We start from the raw sequence: 24,146 nt of genomic DNA, 5'->3' as shown, positions 1-24,146 counted from the left end.
CACACACTGCTGGCCAATGAGCACCCTGCTAGCTCATGAGGTCACGCATTGTCCCTGCAGGTCTCTCTCAGACAGGCACTGCGGACGCAGCTCCCTGTGAGCTCACACGGTGCCCCATGGGTTAGCACACAGGCTCTGGTGTGAGGTCACAGGCTCTCAGATGAGGTGACAGACCCACAGGGTCACACAGCGCTCAGCCAGGGACTATCATTGCTCTACCGTGATGTCACAGGGCCCAACCAATGGGCTCACAGGCTCTCCCTAAGCTGCAGGCTCAGCCAGTGAACACCCAGCTTCCCCAGGGAAGGTCACAGAGAGCCCAGCCAACCAGCACCTCCCGTCCCCATTAGGTCACACAGCGCTCGGCCAATAGACATGCCTCCTCCACATGAGGTCACCGGCAGCCTGATGATGTCAGAGTGCACGGATGGAATTACAGCTCAACTACACCTCACCCGTACTTAATGAGAGGAGGCACTAATTAAAGCTCCTGTTAACAGAGGCACAGGCTCCCACTGGAGGTCACCCCACAGCCAGGAAAAGGCCCGGAGGGGGCAGAGACAGGATCCCCCGGGAGCTGCCCCGACACCCAGCACCAGCACCGCATTTTGTTGGCTGTGAGTCAACACACACACACGCTAAATCCTAAAATAGATGTGACACTGGGTCCCGTCTCACCTCTGGTTGCACAGAAACAGGAACCAGCTGCAGCTGCCCCAGGACACGGCCCCTCTGCCCCTTCCCACCGATGTCAGCCCAGGGAGCAGCCGTGCTGGGGCACTGGGGTCCTGCTCCGGGGCAGAGGGGGAATAATGTGTAACACAGGGGAAAGCAGCTTCTGAGGGGCTGAAACCACCACCAAACAAGAGCAAAAAGGCTGCAGTTCTGGGCAGGGACACCCTATAAGTGCAATAAAACAGAACAAAACCACAGCAGGAGCAACTTCCAAAAGCAGCAAGCGCACAGAAAGGTGGAGAACACAGGAATGGATGGAAGGGGAGCAGGACAGGCGCGATGGTCAGAACAGATGTGTTTTTCTCCCGAGCACAGCAGACTCAGAACACCCACCGCACACTCAGGAGCAGTTTGCACAGCCAGCAGCAGGCTCCAGCTCACAGTCCAGCCTGGCACAAGCCCTGGCCTTCAACTCACCTTGGTGCCGAAACCCAGAAGAGCAGCTCAGGTGACAGCAGTTCAGGAGATGGTGGGAGATGGAGGATATCACCACCCTGGCACACAGTTGGCAGAGCCAACAGCAAGGGACACTGAAACAAAGATCCTCTGCTGAGCAGAGTTTGAGCAGGATAACTTTTTGGCCCAGGATAAGTTTATATTTTAAAATAAATCAGATTAAATAACAGGGGGCAACAGACCCAGCAGAAGCTGAACATGAAGAAGCCAGCCCAGGCAGGCACTGCTGTCCCTGTGGGAAGGGGACACTGGCTATGCTGAGCTTCACGGGCAGGCAGGACCCCAGGTGCAAGGCTGATGCTGAGCAGGGGACCAGGCGGCATTGAGCAAATACCTTCCCCCTGGTTCCAACAGGTGTCCCAACCAGGACTGGGGCAGGACAGCCCCAAAACCCTTCTCCATCCCTCCACCGCAGGCTGGGACCAGCTCTGCCGTCAGGGGTCCCATCCATCATCAGCTCTCCAGCACAGAATCCATGACCCTCACCAGTCCCACCCACGGATCATCTATACTGCCTTCTCAGAAGGGTCTCCCTGAACTTGCTTCAGGCCAAAGAGATCCAGAGAACATCTGCCCTTTTTACACACACAAGGTACCTACTGGGAAGGGACGAGGGCACCATGTAAGCGGGTCAGCAACATGGTCCCTGCAGAGCCTCTCCCAGGTTTCTCCACAATTAACTCTGTTAAAGTCTCCCCCTGTTTCCCAGCGCTCAGAACCTCCTTCTCATGCTCCTCTGGACTCTCCACCCATTCCTTGTCATCCAGCTGCCAGCCCCAAGTGCTGCAGACAAGACACAGCTCATGTTCTGCAGGCATTGCCCTTGCCCTGGGGTTCAGCATCGTTTCCATCACGGCTTCACCCCACTGCAGCCCTTCCCTGCAGCAGGACCTGCTTCCCCAGAGCTCGTACCAAAGGTTTCTGGAGGGTCAGGCATATCCGTCACCCCACACTCAGCACCTGAGCTCAGCCTTCCACCTCGAGCCACTGTAGGAAGAAAAATGCTCAGGAACCAGTTGTGCTAACAAGTGTGCACAGCAGTATGTTTTATTCCCTAAAGACATGTTTTTAGCCAGCCCAGGTACTGAGGCTTCCAGCCTGAAGCAGCTGGAAGTTGGAAACATCACAAATCTGTACAGTACAAAGTTTGGTAGCAAGGTACCTCACCCAAGTCTGCTCCTTGCAGCTTGAACAGCTCCACTTCAGCCATGGGGCAAGAGGAGACCTCCTGTCCCACATCTCCAGCTGAAGAACCCCAGACAGGTTCAGCCCCAGTATCCCCCTCCCCCAATGGAAGTCACTTGCCAGCACTTCTTCAGGCCCTTCCAAACCCTCAGATCACTAGGCAGGCAAGTTACAAAAGAACAAAAAACCTACAATCTCATTTAAAAAAAAGCAGAAATCCATACAAACAAGCTCTACACCAACACATGCCAACAGAAGTGACATCTCCCTGTTTCCAAGCAGGGCAGGGAGTCACCCCCAACACCCTCTTCGCCAGGTCAGCGATTTCAGTGTCCAGGCTGCAAAACTGCAGTTCTCTTCATGGCCCAAACCAGGGCAAGGCAGAACATCCCCCAGGTTTGGTGTGGGTCTCCCCAGCCCACACAGGCCTACAGAGGCAAGGTGTTCAATTTGATGATGAATATACAACCACCCTGCAGCAATGCAGGCCAGCACTGCTCTGCCCTCTGCACATCTTCCTCCAGGAAACTTTCTTGGAACTATTTACACCAGGTGTAGAGCTGGTTCAGGTCCCTTCTCTGGGCTCTTGCTCCAGACTGACATCCCAGATCCCCTTCCTGCATCTCCAGCTCACAGCTGCATCCAAGAAATCAGGTAGAACTGCACGTCAGAGAGCCCAACAGCAACTGCACAGCTGTGAGCATGCCAGAAGGTGCGAAAAACCTGTTTATTCTGCATGAAAATAGGAGAAAGGAGGAGTAAAACAAGGTGGGTAAATCGGTCCAAGCATTAGGCAGAGGCTTGGTCTCCTGTCAGCTTGCTGCAGGGCCAGAATTCTCCCCAGGGCAGCTCATCTCTCCCACAATGCAGCATCAGTGGTTTGCAAACAGCCCCTGCACAGCGGTGGTTGCGCGTTGCTCCATGCCAGGCTCTGGGCTCCGCGCTCAGCCCTGCAGCCGCTGCCCAGCCACTCCCAGGTGCTCTTACTGCAGGAAACTGTCCAGTCTGGCCTGGCTGCTGCTGGAGGACGATGCGGAGGGAGCTGCAGACGCAGGCCTGGAGACCTTCTTCTTGTTCCTCACTGCTAACGGGCGGATTTCTGACAGGTTTGTCTGGACGTAAAACTGTCAAGGAATTTATAGACCAAGGCCCTGGCGACACAAGTGATCCAATACCTGCTGCAGACTGACCTGACCCACAGCCCTGGGCCCTGGCCATGCACTTGCACCCAAATTAAAACTCCCTGCAGGACAGGCTGGGCTTTGTCTCCCAGCTCACAGCAGAGCTCAGACATGGCTCCTGCCCCATGGGTCAAGGAATGCTTCCCACTTCTGTGATACTCCTTGCACACAAAACAGCATTTAAGCATCTACCAGCACTTCAAGATGCACCTGGCATGCGTGAGCCAGGATACCGGTCAGGGAAAGGCATGGCAGCCTGAGCCTGCAGCCTCCCAAGGCAGAGCAACCCCCAGGGAAGAGCCCTGGGAGCAACAGTCCTCTTTAACTCACATGGCATTGAACAAACCTTCAGAGACACAGAAGTCCCAGAAACTAAACATGACTGAACTGTAACAGGTCTGAACCAGCTGCCTGCTGCAGCATTGCCCAGCAGGTGCAGGCCAGGGCAGCAGAGCTGCAGCATGACACAAACTAGCATGCTCCAGCGCTCAGGATTAGAGAAATAAGCTGCTCCTCTACCAGCCATGTGCAAGGCAGCCCTGGGACAGCCGTCTACCCTTCCAGTCCCTTCAGGCTGGCAGCACGGGCACATCTGGCCCCAGAGATCTGGTTCAGGCATCTCCCTGCCACTGGATACCTCCACCCTGTCACAACGAGGCCATAGAAGCAGCAGCCCAGAGCTTCCCAGCAAGTCACACATTCCAGCTGATTGCTTCTTCTCTGCTTCAGCCTCCTGGTTTCTAGAAAAAGTGCAAAAACCACCTTAAAAGCAGCACCAGGAGCTAGAGCAGTGCTAGAGCCACATGCGCAGCACACATCCCTCTGACAGTCCTGCCCAGGGAAGGCGGGTGAGAAGCAGCCTCTGTAGGGAGAGGACACTGTTTCAGTGTGAGGAGCAGGAATCGAGCAGCTCCCCCTGCGTTGGGAGAGCTCAGCCCTCAGTTCCTTGCCCACTGCAGGGCTGCCCACCAGCACAGGCACAGCAGAGCAGCAGCCTCCTGCAGGAATGGGGCCTTCGGCTGCAGGGGCTGGCAGGCACAGGGCCAGGAGGCTGCGCTGCTGCTCCCAAGGGCACAGGCAGTCCCTGCAAAGGGTACTGGTTTCCAGTTGATGTGCTCCTCTAAGTGAGCCACCTCTGATAATGCTCTCAGCAAGTTCAGTTCCTTGAAGCCTTCGCTGGGCTCAGGCTTGATCAGAGCCAGATAGAGAGAAATCTGATGGTTACATAAGGATCCCAGCCCATTTTTTGTTGGCTGCAGAGCAGAACTCCCCAAGATGGCCAAGACGAAAGAGGACCCACAGCACCAGTACTGCCATGTGAGCTGCAGGAAAGGATACAGGCTGTATGAACTTTGTTCTGCCTCCCAAGCCATCATACCCCATCCTCACCTAGAAAAGAGAAAGAAATGAGTCTGGAGCAGCAGCACAGAGCCTTGGCTATGTCTCCTCATGCTGGTTATAGGGAAGCGGGAGCCTTGCAGGCCACAGCTTCTAGGGAGGGGTTACAAGCATCTGGAAACACTCAGTACTTGTACTAAGCCCTCACTTTCAGAAAAAGGCAGACCCAAGGATATTAGCAAAGTTGGGGTATCTTGGGCACTTTCTGAAGTAAGCAGGCCTTCCATGGAGCAGAAAGGCTTAGTGTTTTATCACTGAGATTGAGGAACAAGAGGAAAACACCCAAAGCTCCAAGGAGATGGAGGAATGCGACATGGATGGCCATTTAGGCTGCTGCCAAAAAGGGAATGAGCATCTGTCATCCCTGGAGCTCTGCGGGACTGGGAAGTAGCCAGGTCATGTTCCAAGATTTATTTTCCACACACTGCTACGTGGCAAGGTAAAAGCCTCATTCGCTTCCTCCTGCAGGGTCACTTCAGGACAGCGGTGTGCAGTGCCAGCACTCAACACGCTCACCAACTGGATGGTCATACTTACAGTGCCTGTGTTCTTGGGGGGAGCCAGCAAGCTGCCCGAAGATGGCTTCTTGGAGATAACAGAGTTCCTGATGAATCCTGGCAGGAGTCCTTTAAGAGCTTCATCCTCCAGATCATCTGCCCAGTTCTGTCCCACGAAATAATGAGAAAAGCCCTTTAACCAGCATGATCTGCTGAATTTAGTCCACATAGAGGGAGCACTAATAACACAGACAGCTATTTAGGGTAATGGTTACTGCTGATCTCATGTCAGGCCAGAGAACAGCAGCTTCCAGCCTCCCACCCTGGGAGGTAGGACACTGCACCCAGCAAGGCTGGGAGAATAGACCCCAGCTCACCCCCCAGCCCCTGGGGTCAGCTCCATGTGTTTGCCAAGCACCCAAGTCAGGATAAACAGGACATGTGTCCCCACCCTCCCTCTCCTGCCCGGCTCCAGGAGGCCTGAGGCAGCAATTCAGTGTTTCTAGGAGACTGTTTAGCAAAGAACTTTGAAGCATGTACTGCAGTTCTGTAGATGGGCCAGTCTATGGTCACAGCATCTCCTACACAGAGAAAATGGGTCCTTTGTCCCAGGCTTATTAACAGCAGAATCAAAGAGGTGATGCAGAAATCGAGATTAGCCCTTTTACCTCCATTGTTTCCTTCAGAACTTTCTTCGCCAGATTTACCACAGGAGGCCTGTAAGAAGTCCAAGGAGCAAATCAGCAGAGATTTATTGTTCGAGTGGAGCTGGCAAGGACAGACAAGGCCAAGTAAATGATGACAAAACTTGCAGCACGACATCAGGCAGCTGGAGAGCCGTCTGATATCACACAGCAGCTTCCAAAGAAGCGAGACTTTGATCTCCTTTAGAAGCAGAAAGATGAGGAAAAACTCACGTTTTTTTATCCAGCTTCGGCCTTTTTGCAGGGCTGCAGAGACATCTGCAGGGCTGATGTTCAGGGGTGTCCACATCAAAAGTAGCATCTAGATTGATCTCATCACTGTGGGCCGGGCGATGGAGCTTTGGTTGCCGCAGTTCCACGGGAGCAGGGCTGCAAGGCCAGGCAAAGCATCAGCCATCGGGAGGCCACCGCTCGCCACCCAGCAGGTGAGAGGAAGACAGAGCTGCACGCTACGCAATTTGAGTTGCGAGACAGCAGTGGGACCAGGATCAGAGCCCCATTCTGCTTACAGGTCAAAGAAAAGACAATCTGAATCCCAGAGTTTACAGTCAGTGTCCCAAACTGCTGTTCACCCTCAAACGGCCTGTGCTACAACAGCAGCATCCAGAACAATGCCCTGGCATGCTGCTGCTCTGCGTACACGACCCAGTTTGCTGTACTGGGGTAACAGCACAGGTTCCTCGCAAGGAATGGCTCGATAAAAACATAAAAGATGCCATTTTTCAGGCTGGGTTCTTCTGCCTGGCTAAGATCCCTGATGCCCATACACCAGTACATGCTCACTAGAAGGCCAACCCTGAGGCAATCAGAGGAGCAGCTTTAGGGATATTTCTCTGGCAGGACACAGTGACAAAGAGTTTGTCAAAACCTAGTCTGTTCTTCCATCCCATCTTGACCCAAACCCTCCAAAACACACACTTTTTCCAACTAAACCAACCACCACCTTGTCAGCAACAAAAAAACCCCCAACCAATCCATTAAAAAAAATCTCACAAAATAAAATACAAGGAGTAAAATGACCATGCTACTGCAATGCCTGCCAGATGAGCATGTCTCTGCTTCCCCTGCAAGTTAATCTGTCAGCTCCTACTTTGGACCTGCCATCTCCATCCTTGGCCTTTGAGGATGCATGTCACTAACCTTTCAAACACCAGTCGACTGAGTGTCTCTCTGGTTACAGATGGGACCTTCAGAGTGTCCTGCAGGATGTCTATCTTCTTCTTCAAACTCTGGAGGGAAAAGGGAAAGCAGACAGCAAGATAAGGAAATATTTAGTTGCAGATACTTTGCCCCTTTTCTGTAAATCAGCATCAGGTGGGGCAAATCAGAGAGGTGAGGTGGGCTGGGTAAGTCAGTCAGTGAGCAGAAGCCAGCAGAACTCCTGGCTTTGCAGCAGCAGGCTGTGGCCAGCTGCCAGTTACTGCAGACTGAGGAACAACGTTCTCACCAAGATCTCCTTGTCTGCATTTTTCAGATCCTTCTGGGTGCTTTTTAACTCCTCCTCTGTCTTCTCCAATTCTGAAGTGGTTTTCTGGAGCTGCAGAATGAACCCCCCCAAACAGCAGAGTGCCAGTTACAACACAGAGCTCAGGGAGGGCAGAGATCCCCAGGGAGAGCAGAATGGGCTGCAGCACAAGCTGCTTGCCTCTGTTTAGGGTCTCAATTTTCCTGTCTGACCAACCTCTCCTCTCTCAGAGCAACCAAATACCTGCCCATTTCCTCCAGCTGCCTGCAGAGGGATCTCCAGGGCCGCTCACCCAACACAAATCTTCCTGCTGTAGCATTTCCTGAGCATCTATGCTTGATGATGGCAGCTTTTCCCTGCTCGAACACTTGGTGGCTGCATTCTGAATTCCTGCAGGACTTTGGACGCACCAGAGTGCAGGAACTCCAAACCACAGGCCGGAGGCTGGTTGTGCATCAGCAGTGCTGGCACAGGGACAGGCCTGATTCACAAGGGGAAGCACGCCAGGAGCAGGGGTCAAGGAGTGGACCGCTACCACATCAGAGACGTTTGTGGTGCAGGAGTCTGGGCCAGCCCACAGAATGTCGGTACAGTCAGCTCTCGTCAGCTGAGCCCACAGCCCTGAGTGCACTGACTCGCATCCTCCGGACACAAACTGGTGATTGCAGCTGGGCATGGCCTCAGCCCGGTTCCAGCAACAGCACCTCGTGCAGGGGGTTAACTGGCTTGGAGAGCAGCAAAGCAATCCCAGAACCTCCTTCTCCATTTGAGGGAGCTATGGCCAAGCTATGGTCAAGTAACAAAAAGAGGCTAAATCCACCCACAGTCTCCCACTTTGTGAACTTAGACACAGGGATGCCCCAGTGAACCCCTGCGCCTTGGAGAGCGAGTTACACATACACACTTCTCATGGGGACTAGGTACTAGAACTGGCAGAAAGTGCCTCCTGACGTGAGCTAACCGAGGCCAGGCAGGGCTAGAGCAGCTGGAGCACAGCACTAGAGCCATGTCTGTACCTCCCAGCTCTGTGCCAGGTTGGGAACAGCCCAGGCAGGCTCTGTGCAGAGCCACCTGTGCACATCCTCACCACACTTTGGGAACATCGCCTGCCTCGGCACAGCATCATGCAGGAGCCCTGGCCCAGTTGCGTTGGCTGAAGGCACAAGGATGGGTGTGACTCAGTTGTACCAGGCCAAGGCTAAGCCCCACTCAACTGGAGCTGGCTCCGAACCCCTTAGCACATTTCCTAGGGCCTTGATTCTGCAGCAGGAGGGGCTGGCAGCTCACACTCAGCAGCATGGCAGGATGAAGGCAGCGCTGCTTCCAGAACCCAGTGGAAGTGGTAGAGCACCTGCGTGCTCCTGCCTTCCAGTCCCGGCTCCCTTACCAACTGCGGCTGGCTCGGCACATGCTGCCCCACCAGCGTCGCCAGAGGCTGTACTCACCGCAGCATCACAGACTGACCCAGAAACCCCAGCCTGACACCTCCACACCACCCGCACCACTCAGGTAGTGCTCAGCGTGGGAGGAGTCACTGCAGACAGCCTGAGGCACAGTTATTGACAGGGACCTACAGACCAGATGTCACCCTGACAAGTTGCATTCTCCCTTTACCTTGTTATTGACAGAAAACAGCTCCTTCTTCAGCTTCTCTGTCATCTCACCAGAGATCTTCCGAGCCTCCTTCAAGTTTTCATATTCCCTGCAAAGAGACCAGGGGAGTCAGGTTGTTTGCAGAAGGATTGAGCCAGAACTTCTTAGAGGCAAGGCAAGACCCTTAATTTGAAGCTCTACAACTGCAGAGCCACCAGAAAACAAAACAAAAAAAAAAAACACAAACAGGAGACACAAAGCTCTTCAAGGAACAGAGCTGAGTGTACCAACACGGACCAAGTGTGTCAAACATAGCGCTAAACCATGGGGGAGAAAAAGTACCACAAGGGATACCATGTCTGAGAACAGGGCACAAATAGAATCCACCAGCAAAATGGAAACCAGATCTAGAGACATTCCAGTTGCTAATGGAAAAGACAGACAGACAACAGGGCAGCCTCCATGCTGGCAGCTTTGCTTAAGTGACTTTTCAGACTTCACACTATTGGCCATGCACATTCATTCCCAATTACATCGCAGGGACACTCGCCTCATTACAGCTTTGTATTGAAGCTGCAATTATTCAGCTGCCATCAGACCAGCCTCACAGAAGCTGTGGCCTTGCCCAGCCGGATCAGATGGATTCCCAGGTAGGGGAGGGCAGTGCTGCAGATTGGCCGTGCCAGAGAATGCCCAAGGCTGCAGCTGCAGAGCGATGGAGCAGAGGGTATGACCTGGAGCCCCTCGTTCCTTCATTTCCCCTCAGGCACAAGAGGAGAACGGAGGGAATAATAATCATCACCTCATAGGTGCACTGACAGCTCCGGAGATAGTTCCCATGGTGACATGCATGTCACTAGTGACAAGAGGAACAGTTCAGTGTGACAGGCTCCAATCTAGGTCCCCAGGATCTGTCAGGCAAAACCCGGCGGAGGCCCAAGCAGGCAGTGAGAGCTCCACAGAGCCCATGCGCCTGCTGGTCCTCGGCAGAGGGTTCTCCCTGGGCACCCCAGGACAGCATGAGCCAGCTGTGCCAGGCCCGCAGCACCTACTTTTTCAGCGACACACAATAGATCGCGAGCTGTTCCACTGCTGCTTGCCCGACTCCCATCTCTCTGATCATCTCCTCCACTTCAGGGCGCTGGCTCTGAAGCAACAGCTCAATCCTGCACAAAAAAAAGTATCCTCAGTTCATGAGTCACAAACAGAGCTGGGTAAGAGCCTGGAGCTCCACTTCCCCCCAAGGAGCTGGTGCAGACAAAGCTCCTGCTGCAGGCACGCTGGATGTTGTGTGGGGAAACAGAGACAACTGCCCTGCCACAAGCAGGACTTTTTCTAGGGAAGAGTAGAGCTACATGGACAGTGAAGGGGCAGCTGTACACACGTACTGCACGTGAGGTGAACATCTTGGGCCCTATAGTGACTGTTCCTGGGCTGGGATTCTGCCCCAGCATCCCCTAATAACAGGAATGACCCGTAGCCACACTCAAAGCATCAGAGAGGAGGCCAGTGTGCACACAGCAGCATACCTCACTGCTGCTTAGGGAGAGCAGCGTCTGGAAACAAGGCACGGCAATAGCACGGACAGGCAAGGGCAGCCCTGCTAATGCAGCAGTTTCCAGCCTTATGGGGTAAGATGACCCAGTGTGTGGGGCTTGACACTGCAGGACCACCCCCCTCCGATGTGGGGAGAGGCACACAGCCCAGCCCACAAGGCCCAGGGTCTCACCGCTCCATGGTTCTCAGCTTGTTCCGCAGGCGGCGGGCCTCCTCCTTTGAACTTCTGTTATCCTCCTGCTGCTGCTCCAGGAATTTCATCTGCTTCTGCAGAGAAGCAAGCATATGCAGACCGTTAGGAAGGCTCCAGGGATTGTTAGAGAAATATCCTGGCTTATGCGCACTGCGGGCAGCTGGGAGCATACACTGGCTCTTAACGCTATCACCACCTCAGCAGCCCAGGATTACAGCAAGTTTAGCTCCCTCCCCACTGCACCCCAAGCTCTGCTCCCTGCAAGCGCAGCAGTGTCTCAGTGCTAATCGCATCATGAGTCTGGTGCTGAAACGGCATCACAGCCTCCTTGCTGCTGAGAGCGTCTGGGGGCTGTGCAGCTCCCTGACCACAGCGACAGTTTGTTTTTCAAAAAGCAAAGGAGTCCCCAGCAAGGAAACCTTGAAATTGCTCTCTCCTCCACATACAGCTGATCCCTCTGCTTTAGCCTTCCAGTTCTCCTTGCTATTAGCTGCTTAAATAAATAGGAATGCTGAGTAGGTCTCTTCTGGGAGACCAGATACCCACCCGGGCACTTCTCTCATCTTTCCAGGCTCCCCAGTAGCAGGCAGCAGTGACAGAGAACCTCGGCTGGGCTGAGAAAGCACTGATCTGCGGTGTGGCAGAATAGAGGAAAGCTGGTCCCAGCCAGCACCGTTCCAATGCACCTGTGTTTTGTAGGTTTGTGTGTGCCTCACATAGCACCTTCGGAAGGCTCTGGGCCTGGTTTCAGCACAGTGCTGACCCCAGGGAGAGGCCTGGCCAAGGGCCATCGCCTCGGAAATCTCTCTTCCACACAGAAGTTAAAGGATTTTATCCACTTCCTGCCACAGAAACCAAATGTGAAACTGCTGGGGCTTTGCAGAGGGACAACGTTGCAGGCTCACGTGTTACTCCTGCTTAAGCAGAGCTCATCTTTAGCTCTTCCTAACCAGAGCTCTCGACACTTCTTGTCCCCACAGCAGCATTTTGTGCCAGGCTGGAGTAGAGTCTCTGGCCTCAGAGAGCCTGAAAGGCAGCAAACTCTAACACGAAGGTTCAGCAGCAGCTGACGGTCCGAGCAGAAGATGGGAACGGCTCACAGTCTGTGGGCTGGACTGGTGTCGCAGACAGCTAAGCCTCTGTTTTCACTGCAGACGTTTAGTGCTTTAATCTTTAATGATGCAGCATAAGACAGTGCTTGGCATTCAGCTGGGAAACCCCGTACACCACAGAAAAGACACCTAGAGGTCCCTAATCCTTCTGCCCAGCTTTCATTAAAAGGACTTAAGCATATATGGAGGGTTTTGCAACTGGCAAGATAAGCACAGAGCCTCCTCCTGAGATACCAAGGCAGGGAAGCCAAGCACAGAGAAGTTGAGTTGAGCAGCAAGCACCAGCTTCCACCATCACAATTGTTTCCGCAGGAGTAGGGAGCATCAGAAGTACCCTGCCTGCTACACCCAGAACATCTCTGGCATGGCCCAGGCTGCCTTTACACCCAAGCAGGTTAGATATAATCCTGTGGGCAGGCAAAGTTAAGTTATACTGGCTCACAGCAAGGCCTGTCCGGCATTAATTCCTTAGTATATCTTTCCTTCTGCCTTGTGACAGCAGCACATTGCTGGTGTCAGGCAGACCTCCCAGACTGGTTCCTTTCAGGAAGAGACAGCTGCAGGTGAAACACAGAAGGACAACCCCACAACCTATCTACAAGCTCTCATGGGGCCACCTGGCCTTGCAGGTCTGGGAACATGATTAGGCTATTACCACCTTTTAGTGTTTAAAAGGAGCCTATAAGAAAGATGAGGACACACTTCTGAGCAGGGTCTGTTGTAACAGGACAAGGGGTGATGGTTTTAAACTAAAGAAAGGGAGATTCAGGCTGGTCATGAGGAAGAAATTTTTTTACACTGAGGGTGGTGAGACCCTGGCCCAGGTCGCCCAGAGAGGTGGTGGATGCCCCATCCCTGGAGACAGGCCAGGCCAGGCTGGACGGGGCTCTGAGCAACCTGAACTGGGTGAAGATGGCCCTGCTCATGGCAGAGGTTGGACTGGATAAGCTTGGAAGGTCCCTTCAACTCAAACTATTCTATGATTCTCCCACACTCCACGGAACAGAGACCTTGCGAAAGGCAGATGATCCCTTCCCCACTTTTCAGCCTGCAGCCCACAACCCCCCGCCTGGACCCATCTTCCTGTGACAGGTGTGTCACCAGCACACAGCAGGGACTGCCCAGCCCACCGCCCAGGCACAGTCACTCTGCTCACTACAAGACATCTCAACAAAGCAGCTCCTGCTCTTCCCCTCTTCCACTTGCTGTTTACGCTCAGTACGTGACTACACCCTGAGTCACTGTGTGCTGAAACACAACAGGAATATTTGATCCCTGGACTTCACACATTACTAATGTAACCGAAGGAAAGCCCTGGCAACAGAATAGAGACAGGAGAGTTAGCTGGATCAAATCCCACTCAGCTGAAGCTTGCAACTCCCCCTCCATATATTTCAGTTTGATTTCTCCTCCAATCTAACTAAGGAACTAATTTTCCTTGAATCCCGTCTGGCCTAAACCCATTTCAGAAGAACATTCTACTGCAGGGAGCCAGTGTTTCGGCAATGGGGCACTGGGGCCAGTTCCTGCTCTCGGTTCGTGCTGTTACCTTTATGATCAGCACTGCTGCTTCACTAGCGAGGCTTGGCCAGCAGTCCCCAGGCTGGGCTGGCATCTCTCCCCCATCACGGCCACCTCTGCCTTCAGCATAAACCACTTGTATGTGAGCCACAAGCCTGGCTTTTCTGCCTCCAAATCACCCCCTGGTGGAGCGTGCTCAGGACCTTGAGGCCAGCAACACCATTTGCTTCAGACGAATAAACCCAAAATGAAAACCCAGCTTCACTGCCCTCCTGTCACATGGAGATTGAGGAGACAGGAGGCTCGAGGCACCAGATCCAAAATCCCACCAGCACAATCTCTTTATTAGCAAGACCTTCAGCAACAGTTGGTGCTGAAGTCCTGCTGGGGATGGGAAGAGTACCTTGAGAGAGGAGCACAGCATCTCTGTCTCTCCCAGCACCTTCTGAAGCGACTCTATAGTGGCATTGCGCACATCCAGAGTGTCCCTCAGCCCATCCACAATGGCCTGGCATTCCCGCTTTTCTTTCTCTGGAAAAGAAAATAAAAAAAAAGGTCATGGCCCAGCAGACTTCAGCTGCCCCACCGCAGCAGAAGCACAACAAATAGCCACTGCTTGCAGTCTTGGGCTCCAGGCTGCCGGAGCTGGTTGTTCCCATGGAGCCATTTCCCCGAGTGCTGTCTGCACCAGGGTCTGCGCTGAGCAACTGCTTCTCCCAGTGCCAGCAGGCTTCAAGATTTTCTTTACTAAAGATAACCAGTTCCCTTTAATAGCTTTCCAGTGCCAGCCCTGCTAACACTAAGCTGATGCATCTTAACTCTTGCCTGCTCTCAAAGCCAGCCTGGCACAAGGAAAACGTTTCTCTCTGGTTACACCGAGCTCGTGCAGAGCTGGAGAGCTGAGCCCCCAGCCCATGCTCTCCCCATGAAGCCTGATGTGCAGGGAAGCCCTTTGGGCAGCTGCGTACAGCGACACACCTCGCTGCTGCACCTACAGCAAGAGGCAGCAAAGCAGAGCTCAGGTGGGGGCTTTGCAGAACACACGACAGCTTACGTAGATTCCCCAGAGCACCCACTTTTTGCAGGTCACAAAACCTGGAGTCCTGCTGTTCCTCCGCACACAGGCAAACCAGGAACCAAGCACATGCCTCTGACCACCAGAGAGAAGATGATGGAAAATAGCACCAGATTTCAATTTGTTTTGTTGAGGCAAGGGAAGAACAGCTCATAAAGCAACCATCAGCATCAGGAGCTGACAGACCTAAGCAGGGAACAGCCAGCATTACTGGAAAGCTCAAAGCAGTTGAGCAATGAGGGAAAGCAATAACTCCTCAGCCTAACCCTGCTGAGAGCAGGGTGAAGTCTTCAGCTCAGCATCTTTGCTAAAAGTGTCCACGGCTCCAGCCTGATGATAGCAGAGAACCAGTCAAGGCCTTTCCAAAAAGCTGTTCCTCCTTGCAAACCACCCATTTTCAAACTGTGCCAGCACGTCCCAAGGAAGCACTACCTGAAGTGCAGCTTTGCTGCTCGATCAGCCAGTAAAACAGCCACGTGGGACTGGGGAAGAAGAGCAGATCCCAGCAGAAGCACACAGGTGGCAAGGGAAACCGAGATATATTTCTTTCTTAGCAAAGCATTTTCTTTCTCCATCGATCTGAATAACCCTTCTTCACCAGAGGCAGCACACCCTGGAGACGTTCCCCTGCGTTTGCAGGGACTCCATAGCCACCAAAAGAGTCAGGGCTTCCCCCTCCTCCGTTCCCAGCTGCCCAGAGGCAGATGGCAGAAGCCAAACCTCCCCGTGCTGCAGGAATGAGTTTGCAGCTCATTCAGTGCCTCCCACAGTGCCTGCTGGGGCTGATCGCAGCTCCGCACCTCCAGAGGCATTTGAAAGCTGCTCAGAGACTGGTAATTACACAGCTCCTCTACAGCACAGAGCACATCCTCAAGTGAAGAATTTATACACAAGAACCACCAGAGAGCAGAGTGCCCACAGCAAAGAAGGCAGGAGGTGGGAAGGAGCTACTCATTTCTATGAAAAGAGAATGGGACAGGGGATGTCAAATCCAACCTCTACTCACCAGCAGCTGAGAAGCTGAGCAGGCTTTCAAGCAGTTTTTCTTGGATAACATCCTAGCAAGAGTCCCAGCCACCTTTCCCAGAAGATTTGGCTCTCTACCAAGTCACTAAACTCAACCAAGCTGGCAAGAGAACACGCCTCAGAATAGAGACATGCAGACCATCCAATTCTGCTCTCAAGCTAACTACTGAATCCTCAATCTCCTGGCTATTCATGTCTGTCTCGTGCACGCAAGGAAAGCAGAGGAAAGACGACTCTCAGGGCGTGGGCGAGCCCCCAGCATTCTTTAAAGAATTTCTTTTCCCCCTTCTGCTAGTATGTCTTTGGATTTCTGTCACTCAGACTGACATTTTCCTTTCGCTGCTCATGACTCATGTTCTGATGACAGGCTGCCTACAGACGATGCTTAAAACCCATCGACAAGTCTCCAGGGCTTTTGCTTTTCCTGCCTCCCTCAAACATCCTCTAAAATTAAAGATGGGAAAATGGAAGCGGGCACACTCTGAACTCAGCCTGCTCTTCGCGCGACACATGTGGCACTGCAACAGCCAAACAAATCCAAAGTCTCCCCACTGCTGCTTTTGGGCATTGCTTTTACGCCCTCATCTGTCAGAAGGAATGAGCCTTTGCCATGTGCAGCTGTGAGTTTCACAGTAAGCAAACCAAGGGTTTTGCTTTCAGCAAGCCTGCTCCAGATATAGCTGTGCTCTGCACTTCTGTAGCTTGCGATTAGGAAGAGGGGCAGAAAAAAAAAAATCGCATATATGCCTCTAAACTTGCAGTGAGCTCCCCAGCCACAGCAGAGCTGGGCCAGGCTGCAGGTTCTGGTTCTGTCACTCAAGCTTTGTACAGCTTTAGGTGGTTTCACCTCAGAAAAAGCTGCTCCGGCACAAGAGTTTGCAGCCGGCATTACGCCTTTGGCCCCAGCAAGGGTTGGGCTCTGCACAGGGCTCCTCAAGCCCAGCCGAGCAGCCTGGCACAGGCAGAGCCCAGGACCTGCTGACCCCCCACTGGCAGCTGGAACTCACCTTTCATAGAGAGCTGAGCCTTCACCTTGTCCAGTTCATTCTGAAACACAACACAGAAAATGCCATTAGGAAATGCCCTGCGGGAGCTTTCACCAGGTCTTAAAAGGAGCTGAGAAGTTTCTCGGAAGGACATTTGCCCTGGCCAGGTGCTAAGAAGGGCCCACAGTAACAGCAAGAACCAAGTTACAAGCAAGTACTATCAGTGGGAATGCAAAGAGCACCTCCAACTGGCATCCTTCAGGGGAGAAGAGAAGATCCCAGTTTCGTCTTAGCCTTGTCAACCTTGTGTTTCTCACACTGTCAGTCATCTTGTTTTAGCTGAATAATTTTGGAAGGCTCTCAGGGAAACACAGGAAATCAGACAGGAACAATTTTTATAACGTTTTACCTAAACAAGGCAATAAGACAGGGATGTTGCCAGACTAACGGGACTGAGGGTTGCTTTGAACTGAAGTGAACTTTATTTGGGTGCAGGTGGGAGACAAGTGGGCAGGTCCAAGTGCCTGAAAAAGGTAAGGAAGTGTACTAGCAAAGGCACCAGCTGGCACTCTGATGGACGCTACAGTCACTGCAGTTCAGGATGCTGATATGAGTAACAGCTCAGTCGAATGGTCATAAACAGATCAGTGATAAACCAACCCGTACCAAACTAAGGGCACATAACATCTCCTGGATGCCACGAGGGTCTGGGAAGGTCAGATGTTTCTAACACCTTCCTTAAGGACCAGAAAGAAGCAGCAAATGCCCCATAGCTTGAATTATAGATAATGAAGTGATGTGATTTATGAATACTGGCAAATAGCCAAAAGGAGTATGGAGCGGTTACAAAGAAGGGCAATAAATATATATGTGTGTGTGTGTGTATATATATATATATATATATTTAAAGAGAGGGAAAAATATATGCAGGAAAGAGTCAACAGAAGATGACTTAAAAAACTGTGTTAGAGAACTGCAGAGGAAAGCACGTAACGAGTCAGGCAGGAACTGCAGTGGAATAAAACCACAATAAAATGCCAACACTGTACTGAAGCAGAGCACACAAATCTGTGCAACCCGGAACACAACATGCAAATCAGAGCTGAGAATAGCACTGACAGTGACCATGGAGCTGATGGGAGCAGAGTGAGGCTCTGCTTGTGACAATAAAGGCATGAAAGAGAATACGGGATGTAAAGCTCAGTAAGCAGAAGGGACAAAATGCAAAGCCTAGCAGAGCGGACTTGGATTTGCCCCTGGGGGCACAACAGCTGGAGGCCTGACATGGAATTAACTCTGCTGCAGAAACTATTCTGGAGTGTTTGCATCAGAGTCCTATTCAGGAACGATTAGTGAGCTCACCAGATGTGCTAATTAGCATGAAAGCAAAGAAATCCTGGGCTACCGTGGGCATCTATGTAACATTACCTCATTCATCAACTTAATCTGAAATCCCTCATCCTCCAGCACGGCTCCCAAAGGCTGCCCCCAATTTTCACTCTCCTCTTTCTGCCAGCTTGAGTTAGAAGACCACATTTTCCCAAGATCAAAGGAGTTTATCCGGACCACAGACAGCTGTCCTCCCAGGTTCCTACCCTCCTCAGCAGGTTTACAGGCAGGAATCCTCCTCCTCCTCCTGCCTCCTTTTTGCTAAACTGAACAAGCCGAAGTCTCCTAGTCTCCTTTGGAATAAGGACTCTCCATTCCCAAGATCACAAACAGCTGGAAGTGTCAGGTTCCAGACAGCCTCACCCCAGAACTCACAGTTCTCCTGCTCTGGGAACAACCACATGGAGACTGTTCTGATTGCTGAGGATGACCTTTAAGAGCAATCCAGGACAACCCAGGCTCAGCATCCAGGAACGCTTGGACATGTCACAGCACTCAGCCTATGCTCTTCAGCTGCTCCAGGGAACTGAGTTCCCTCCAGTGTCTCAGTCAAAACCGATGCCCAGTGTGGTGGGACACAAAGCAGCCCCAATGCCCCTTTGACTGCAAACACTTAGGACCAAAAGCAAGAGTGAGGGATAGTGCCAAAGACAATTATTATCCAAAAGATAATTCGGATAATTCTGCAGCCCCAGGAAGAGGTTTTGGATTCTGAGGAAGCTCTTCCCACAACTTAGAACTGGGCACAGAAGCCTGGTTCTCAGAGAGGTACCCCAAATTTGTCTTGTCAAGATGACAAGCAGACCACAGCTACGCACTCTTGCTTTCCAGCACCACAAATCACATCCTTTTGCCCCAGCCTGACCTTTCCAAGGCAGGAAGCCAAACACTCACTTCAGGACATCTGCACAGACACAGCTCCAGCTGATTGCGGAGCCAAGTGCCATGTGACGCCCAGGATCTCAGAGGTACAGGCAGGGTTTGGCAACAAACCCTGGATTCGGGGGCTTTTTCAGGTGAAGTCACTTCTGGCTGAGGATGTCACCAACTCTTTTCTCAGGTTCTAAAGAGACCAGGAATGGCCCACTGCATGTTTGCTTTTCTGAACTGCTGCCCAGGCCAGAACCAGGAACTCCACTGCAGACAGAACTCCAGTCTAGAAGGAAATTAAATCCCACCTATGATGCACACCCATGTTCTCCAGAAACAAGGCAGCACACAGCATGCGTGTGACTGGTGACAAACCAGCATCAGCCCAGCAGCAACCTGAATCAGTGCGTGTGGCAGTAAATACCCTTACAAACCAAGTGTGCTAATCTATACAGAAAATATTTGAGTTTTTCCCCTTAGATAGTGACCACAGCATTAGAAAAGCTGCATTCTCAGGGCTAGATGTTCAGACAGCCATACAACAAACTCTGTAGGAGCATGAGGAGTTACCATCAAGCCTCATGTGCAGGAATGGCTCCACAGTCCGGCCCTTGAGCAAGGGATCAGCTCTCCAGCACAGCCTGCCTGGAGGGGGAGGCTGGGGGAACCCAGCTCGGGTCCTGGGGTGGGGGAAGAGGGAACAGAAAGTTTTTCTGGGGCAATTTTCTCCCGTCGACCTATTTCTGATTCACTCATCTATTTACACTTGTGAGAACAGACCTGAATATGCACTAAAAGCAATGTTTATCCGCTCCAGCCATTGCTGTGCTTCTGGGGTACACAGCTTCAAGTGCCCAGAGATGCTTTTGCATTTCCCCAGTACGCATACTTGGCCTTTGGTTTCTTTATTAGCAGTCTTCAAGAATGACAGTGCTACTGACATTATAGTCTGGCTGGCTTTATTTTAAAAACATGGGATATACATATAGTATTGTCATGGCAACTGCTAATTATGGTAATCACTGCACATGCTGATTCTAAACACAAGAGGGTACAAGCATCCCATTATACCAAGGTCAACCCATTACTTTTTTTTGGAATAGACAACTCCAAGGCATAAGGAGCTGTGCTTCATCTGCACTAACCAAAGGAGGAGAACATGGAACAGCCGCTCCGCATTCATCCCTGCATACACCCAGCTCTCTGCACTTAAGGATGGCACTTGGAGAACATCACCCAGCACAGCAGGTTGAGCCCGGTCCAGCCCGAGGACACAGCCTCCACACTGTCCACCCCCATTGGTGCAGCTTCAGGCAGTCCCTGTCCTCTTTTCTCTTGGGAAACCAAGATTTTATCACCACCCTGTCCCATTTCCTTACAGTAGGTGCAAACCTGCCTGCACAGAAATGAGGAGGTGGTGCTTCCTCCAACAACCCTCTTTTCCCAAGGGGTTTGCAGGGCTCACACACAACCCAGCCACAGACACTGGCAGCAATTCATTGCATTTGGGATTTTCCCCAAGGCTTTGAGGCTCAAGGGAGAGACAGCAGTTGGTTGTTTATTTGATGCTGGTTCAGGTGGTTTCCAGGCAAGGTGAGAACCAGAAGAGCAGTGAAATAGAGGTGTCCTCTTAAGTCAGGGGAAACTCTAACCCACCACACGGAGACTTCCTTGTCACAGAGCTGAGAGTGGGCCAGGACCAAGAGAGAGAACAGCGACAGGCAGGAGACACTGATGTGCTTCAGGTCTGAATGATGAGCACAGCGCAGCAAGCACCAGCTCAGGAAGCAGCTGCTGGCAGAGAACTGGTAGCCCAGGCCACGCTTCCAAGATGCTGAAGCACCACACAACAGAAGAACCACCCAGTCACATTACCTGCAAGGTCTCTGCATCTGGTGCTGCCTGCTCCTCCAGTGCCACATCAAAAAACAGCTTGTTGATGATGTGTCTTTTGCTGACCTAAACACAGGAGACAGAAGAGGTTGGTGGGCACAGATATGGAAACAAAACAGCTACAGATGACAGACGGAGGGGGAGAAGGTACCACCTTGTCGCAAAACCACAAAAGGCAAGTCAGACCACACACTTGATGCCATTAATGGTGATGCCCTGCTTTGGCTCAGCAGCAGACCCCCCACTGAGTTTCAGGACCGCAACTTCAGCCAAGCTCCTGAGCTGCAGCAGAAGGATTCAGGCATTTCTGAATCAAGCGCAGTCTGTTCTCTGGCAGCCAAGGCCCGAGCAGCTGACGCTGAGCTAACACGATGCCAGATCCTAAGACAGAAGTACGTGCTGCTTTCTGCAGGCAGAAGGTGCTGTAATTGAATTTGATAGCTCTCCACACCTCCCCCATGCAGCTACAGCTTTGTGTTTTAAGTATTATATACAGTCATGACACCAGCTAATTGCATAGTTACTGCTACATAAGATGTTATTTCGCGATAACTCCATGGTAACCCAGAGAGGTAAGAGGTAGCGAAGAACAGAGGGAATCAACAAGTCAGGAAAGGAACAAGGGCCAAGACCTTGACAGGAAGAAAAAGCATGAACATAGAACAAGTCCAAGCTGCAGCTGGCTAAAAACCTACATCTGAGCATAAGACAACATCTCCTGCAGCTGCCACTCACCAAGACCTATTGCTGGCATCAAGGCTGGTGACACAAAGGACTTTAAAGAAGTTCAGGCCACTGGATCCCCAAGCCTTGGCTTCCCATCTCAGCAGATGGGCACATCCTTCCCTCCCCAGCCTTTGCTTTTCACAATGAAGGGCTGCGTGCTGCAAAGCAAAGACTCCATTATAAGGCCCATGTACAGCAGAGCAGGAGGCTTCCTGATGGCGAGCAGCAGGATACTCCAGAAACACAAGTCTGGTGTCCCGATTAATCTCTTCCAGTCCTTTCTATCAGTATGTCAACACTTACTCAGTCTAAATAAAAGCCACAGAAAGCAGAGACCCTTTCTAGAGGAACTACAACACAGACAGCAACAGGGTGCCCTCAGACCAGCCCTCTGACCAGAGGGGTGGCTGAAGGGAGGGGAGTGCACCCTTGAAGCCATTGGAGAGGTATTTTCGGGGAAAGTTATCTCACTTCACACCATGAACCTTTTCCTTGTGTCACCACAGGCCCAGATCACAGTTCCTCAGTGCCCCTGAGCAGAGCATCACACCACAGAAACACAGAGGTGCACAGGGTTTATGGTTTTACCTGGATTCTGCATTGTGGGCATGTCCGGCTTGGTGCTGTATCAAACCACTGGAAGAGACTGAGAAAGGAAAAGAAAAACTACAGTAAATCCTTCTTACCAACTTAAAACAGAAACACAAACATTTAGTCCAGAGGTGCAGCTAACAGGAACACCGCATTCCAGCGCATGCACTCTACCTTCGCCTCCAAGACAATTCCCAGCTGAATTTAGTGTGCCAGCTTATCTTCACCAGGGCAGACTTTTTACAAAGCTCAGATGTCCCTGAGAGAGTCTTTGAACAACTGTAGCTTCACAGAAGTGAACGGATCCACGTGCCGAGCGGCACAAGAGCTGCTATATCAGGATGCGACAGTTGAGAGCTCCCCGGTCTGGTCAGCTCCAATGGGTGCCATCGACACCAAAACGCCTTGCAGCGTGAGTGACATCGGGCCAGTCTCTGCTCTGAGATGATGAATGAAACCTGTCGGGCTCCCCAGGGGAGCTACTAATGCATTTTTCAACTAAACCATCACATCACACTCAGCACCGTTTATTTTTGGAGCAGGGCAGCAGTCTGGAGCTGGCAGGTTACCTATCCAAGCTCTGCCTCCTCCACTGCTGTCAGAGGGCAGCAAGTCCCACCTCTGCCACTGGCTCAGGGGTGACCATGGCGCCAGCCAGTGGTGGCCCGTCTCCAAGGGAGATGGGCAAGGAGACAGGCAAATGTGAGCCCCCTCCCCCTGCACAGGACTGATTTCCTCAGAACAGTTTCCTTCCAGCACGAACACTTGCTAAACAGCTCCAGCAAAAAGCATGAAACCACACGGGGGGCTCCACTCATAACTCAGCCCCGATGCTTCCAGACAAACACCCTATGCAGGGACGAACCGCCAGCACCGGAGCGGGGAGGGACGGCAGGGAGGGGGCCACAGGCAGCAGAGTGGCAGCTCCGGTAACCCCGCTCAAGGGGGAATCGCTGCCACCGTGGGCGGGGGCTCCGCAGGTGGTGGGGAGGAGGCGACTCCTCAGGGACCGGGCCCAGCGGGGCCCAGAGCGCACGGGCACAGCCAGGGCAGAGCCGCCGGGGAGGGGGCTGCCGCCCGGGACGGCTGCGGGCGCCGGCACCGCCTCGCCCCGCTGTGGGACCCCGCAGCCCTACGGGGCTGCCCCCTCTGCCCCAACCCACGGCCGCCGGGGCCGTCCCGAGCCCCCGCCCGCCCCGCTCCCCTGGGAGGCGGCGGCCGCTCACCAGGCGCGGTGGAAGGTGTGCCCGCACGGCACGGCCGCCACGTCCCGCTCGTTGTCGAAGAAGTCGGAGCAGATGGTGCAGTGCGCGCGGATGGGCATGGCGAGCGGGCCGGGACCAGAGCCCGGGCCGGGACAATCCAACCGCGCGGCGCCGTGCGATTCAAACCCGGCCGCCCGCCTGCCGCTTCCGGCCCGCTCCGGAAGTGACCTCACTAGGCGAGCGCTGGGACCCGCGCTTCGGCTCTAGAGCAGGGGCCGGGCCGGGGGGGGCGTGTCCTTGGGGCGGGGCCGCGCCCCCGGGTCCTGCCGCCCGCCGCCCCCGTGTACCCTGAAGCCTAACGATGGCGGCCGGGCTGCCAAGTACCTTCCTGGCGGGACGAGCTGCCGCAGGACCCCGCTGGCCGCACCGCCTGGGCAGTAATGTCGGCTCCAGCATGGCCGGGCCACCTCGCCTCGCTCAGTCCCGGCGAGAGCTGCGCCATGTGCCACCGCCGTGCGAGGCAGCTGCCGGCACACGAGGCCCTACAGAGAGACAGGGCAGGCGGCGCTGGTGCTGTCTCAGTTTGTCCTCAGCGGGGTCTTTATTTGCCAGAGATACAGTGCGGGGGCACAGGGCGCACGGGGCGCCGGCGGCAGCCGCGGGCAGAGCCGGCCCTGCAGGCATGCAGCTGCGGGGAGGGAAGCGGGGACCGGAGGGAGGCACGGGGGGGGTCGTTTGGGATCCTGCAGACACAAGGCGTTGGGGGCCGTGTGGCTCCCCCCGGGCGG

General features: G+C 53.2%; 1 protein-coding gene across 1 annotated transcript; it reads right to left on the bottom strand.

The window, feature by feature from the left end:
- Positions 1-3,359: 3,359 nt before the first annotated feature.
- On the bottom strand, positions 3,360-23,477 carry TRAIP (TRAF interacting protein; the record flags this gene model as incomplete). The annotated part of the gene is made up of 15 exons (XM_080350690.1): positions 3,360-3,488; positions 4,896-4,946; positions 5,493-5,618; positions 6,121-6,169; positions 6,370-6,525; positions 7,297-7,385; positions 7,604-7,693; positions 9,236-9,323; positions 10,267-10,380; positions 10,944-11,038; positions 14,001-14,128; positions 16,706-16,745; positions 20,819-20,902; positions 22,151-22,208; positions 23,380-23,477. The coding sequence occupies 15 exons, from the start codon at positions 23,475-23,477 to the stop codon at positions 3,360-3,362; spliced, it is 1,395 nt and encodes a 464-aa protein (XP_080206816.1).
- Between the last annotated feature and the right edge of the window lie 669 nt (positions 23,478-24,146).

The sequence above is a fragment of the Nesoenas mayeri genome (genome assembly GCF_963082525.1).
Source record: "Nesoenas mayeri genome assembly, chromosome: 10".
In the NCBI taxonomy this organism is placed as follows: domain Eukaryota; kingdom Metazoa; phylum Chordata; class Aves; order Columbiformes; family Columbidae; genus Nesoenas; species Nesoenas mayeri.
Note: the sequence above shows the minus strand (reverse complement) of the source record. Positions and strands in the feature narration are given on the sequence as shown.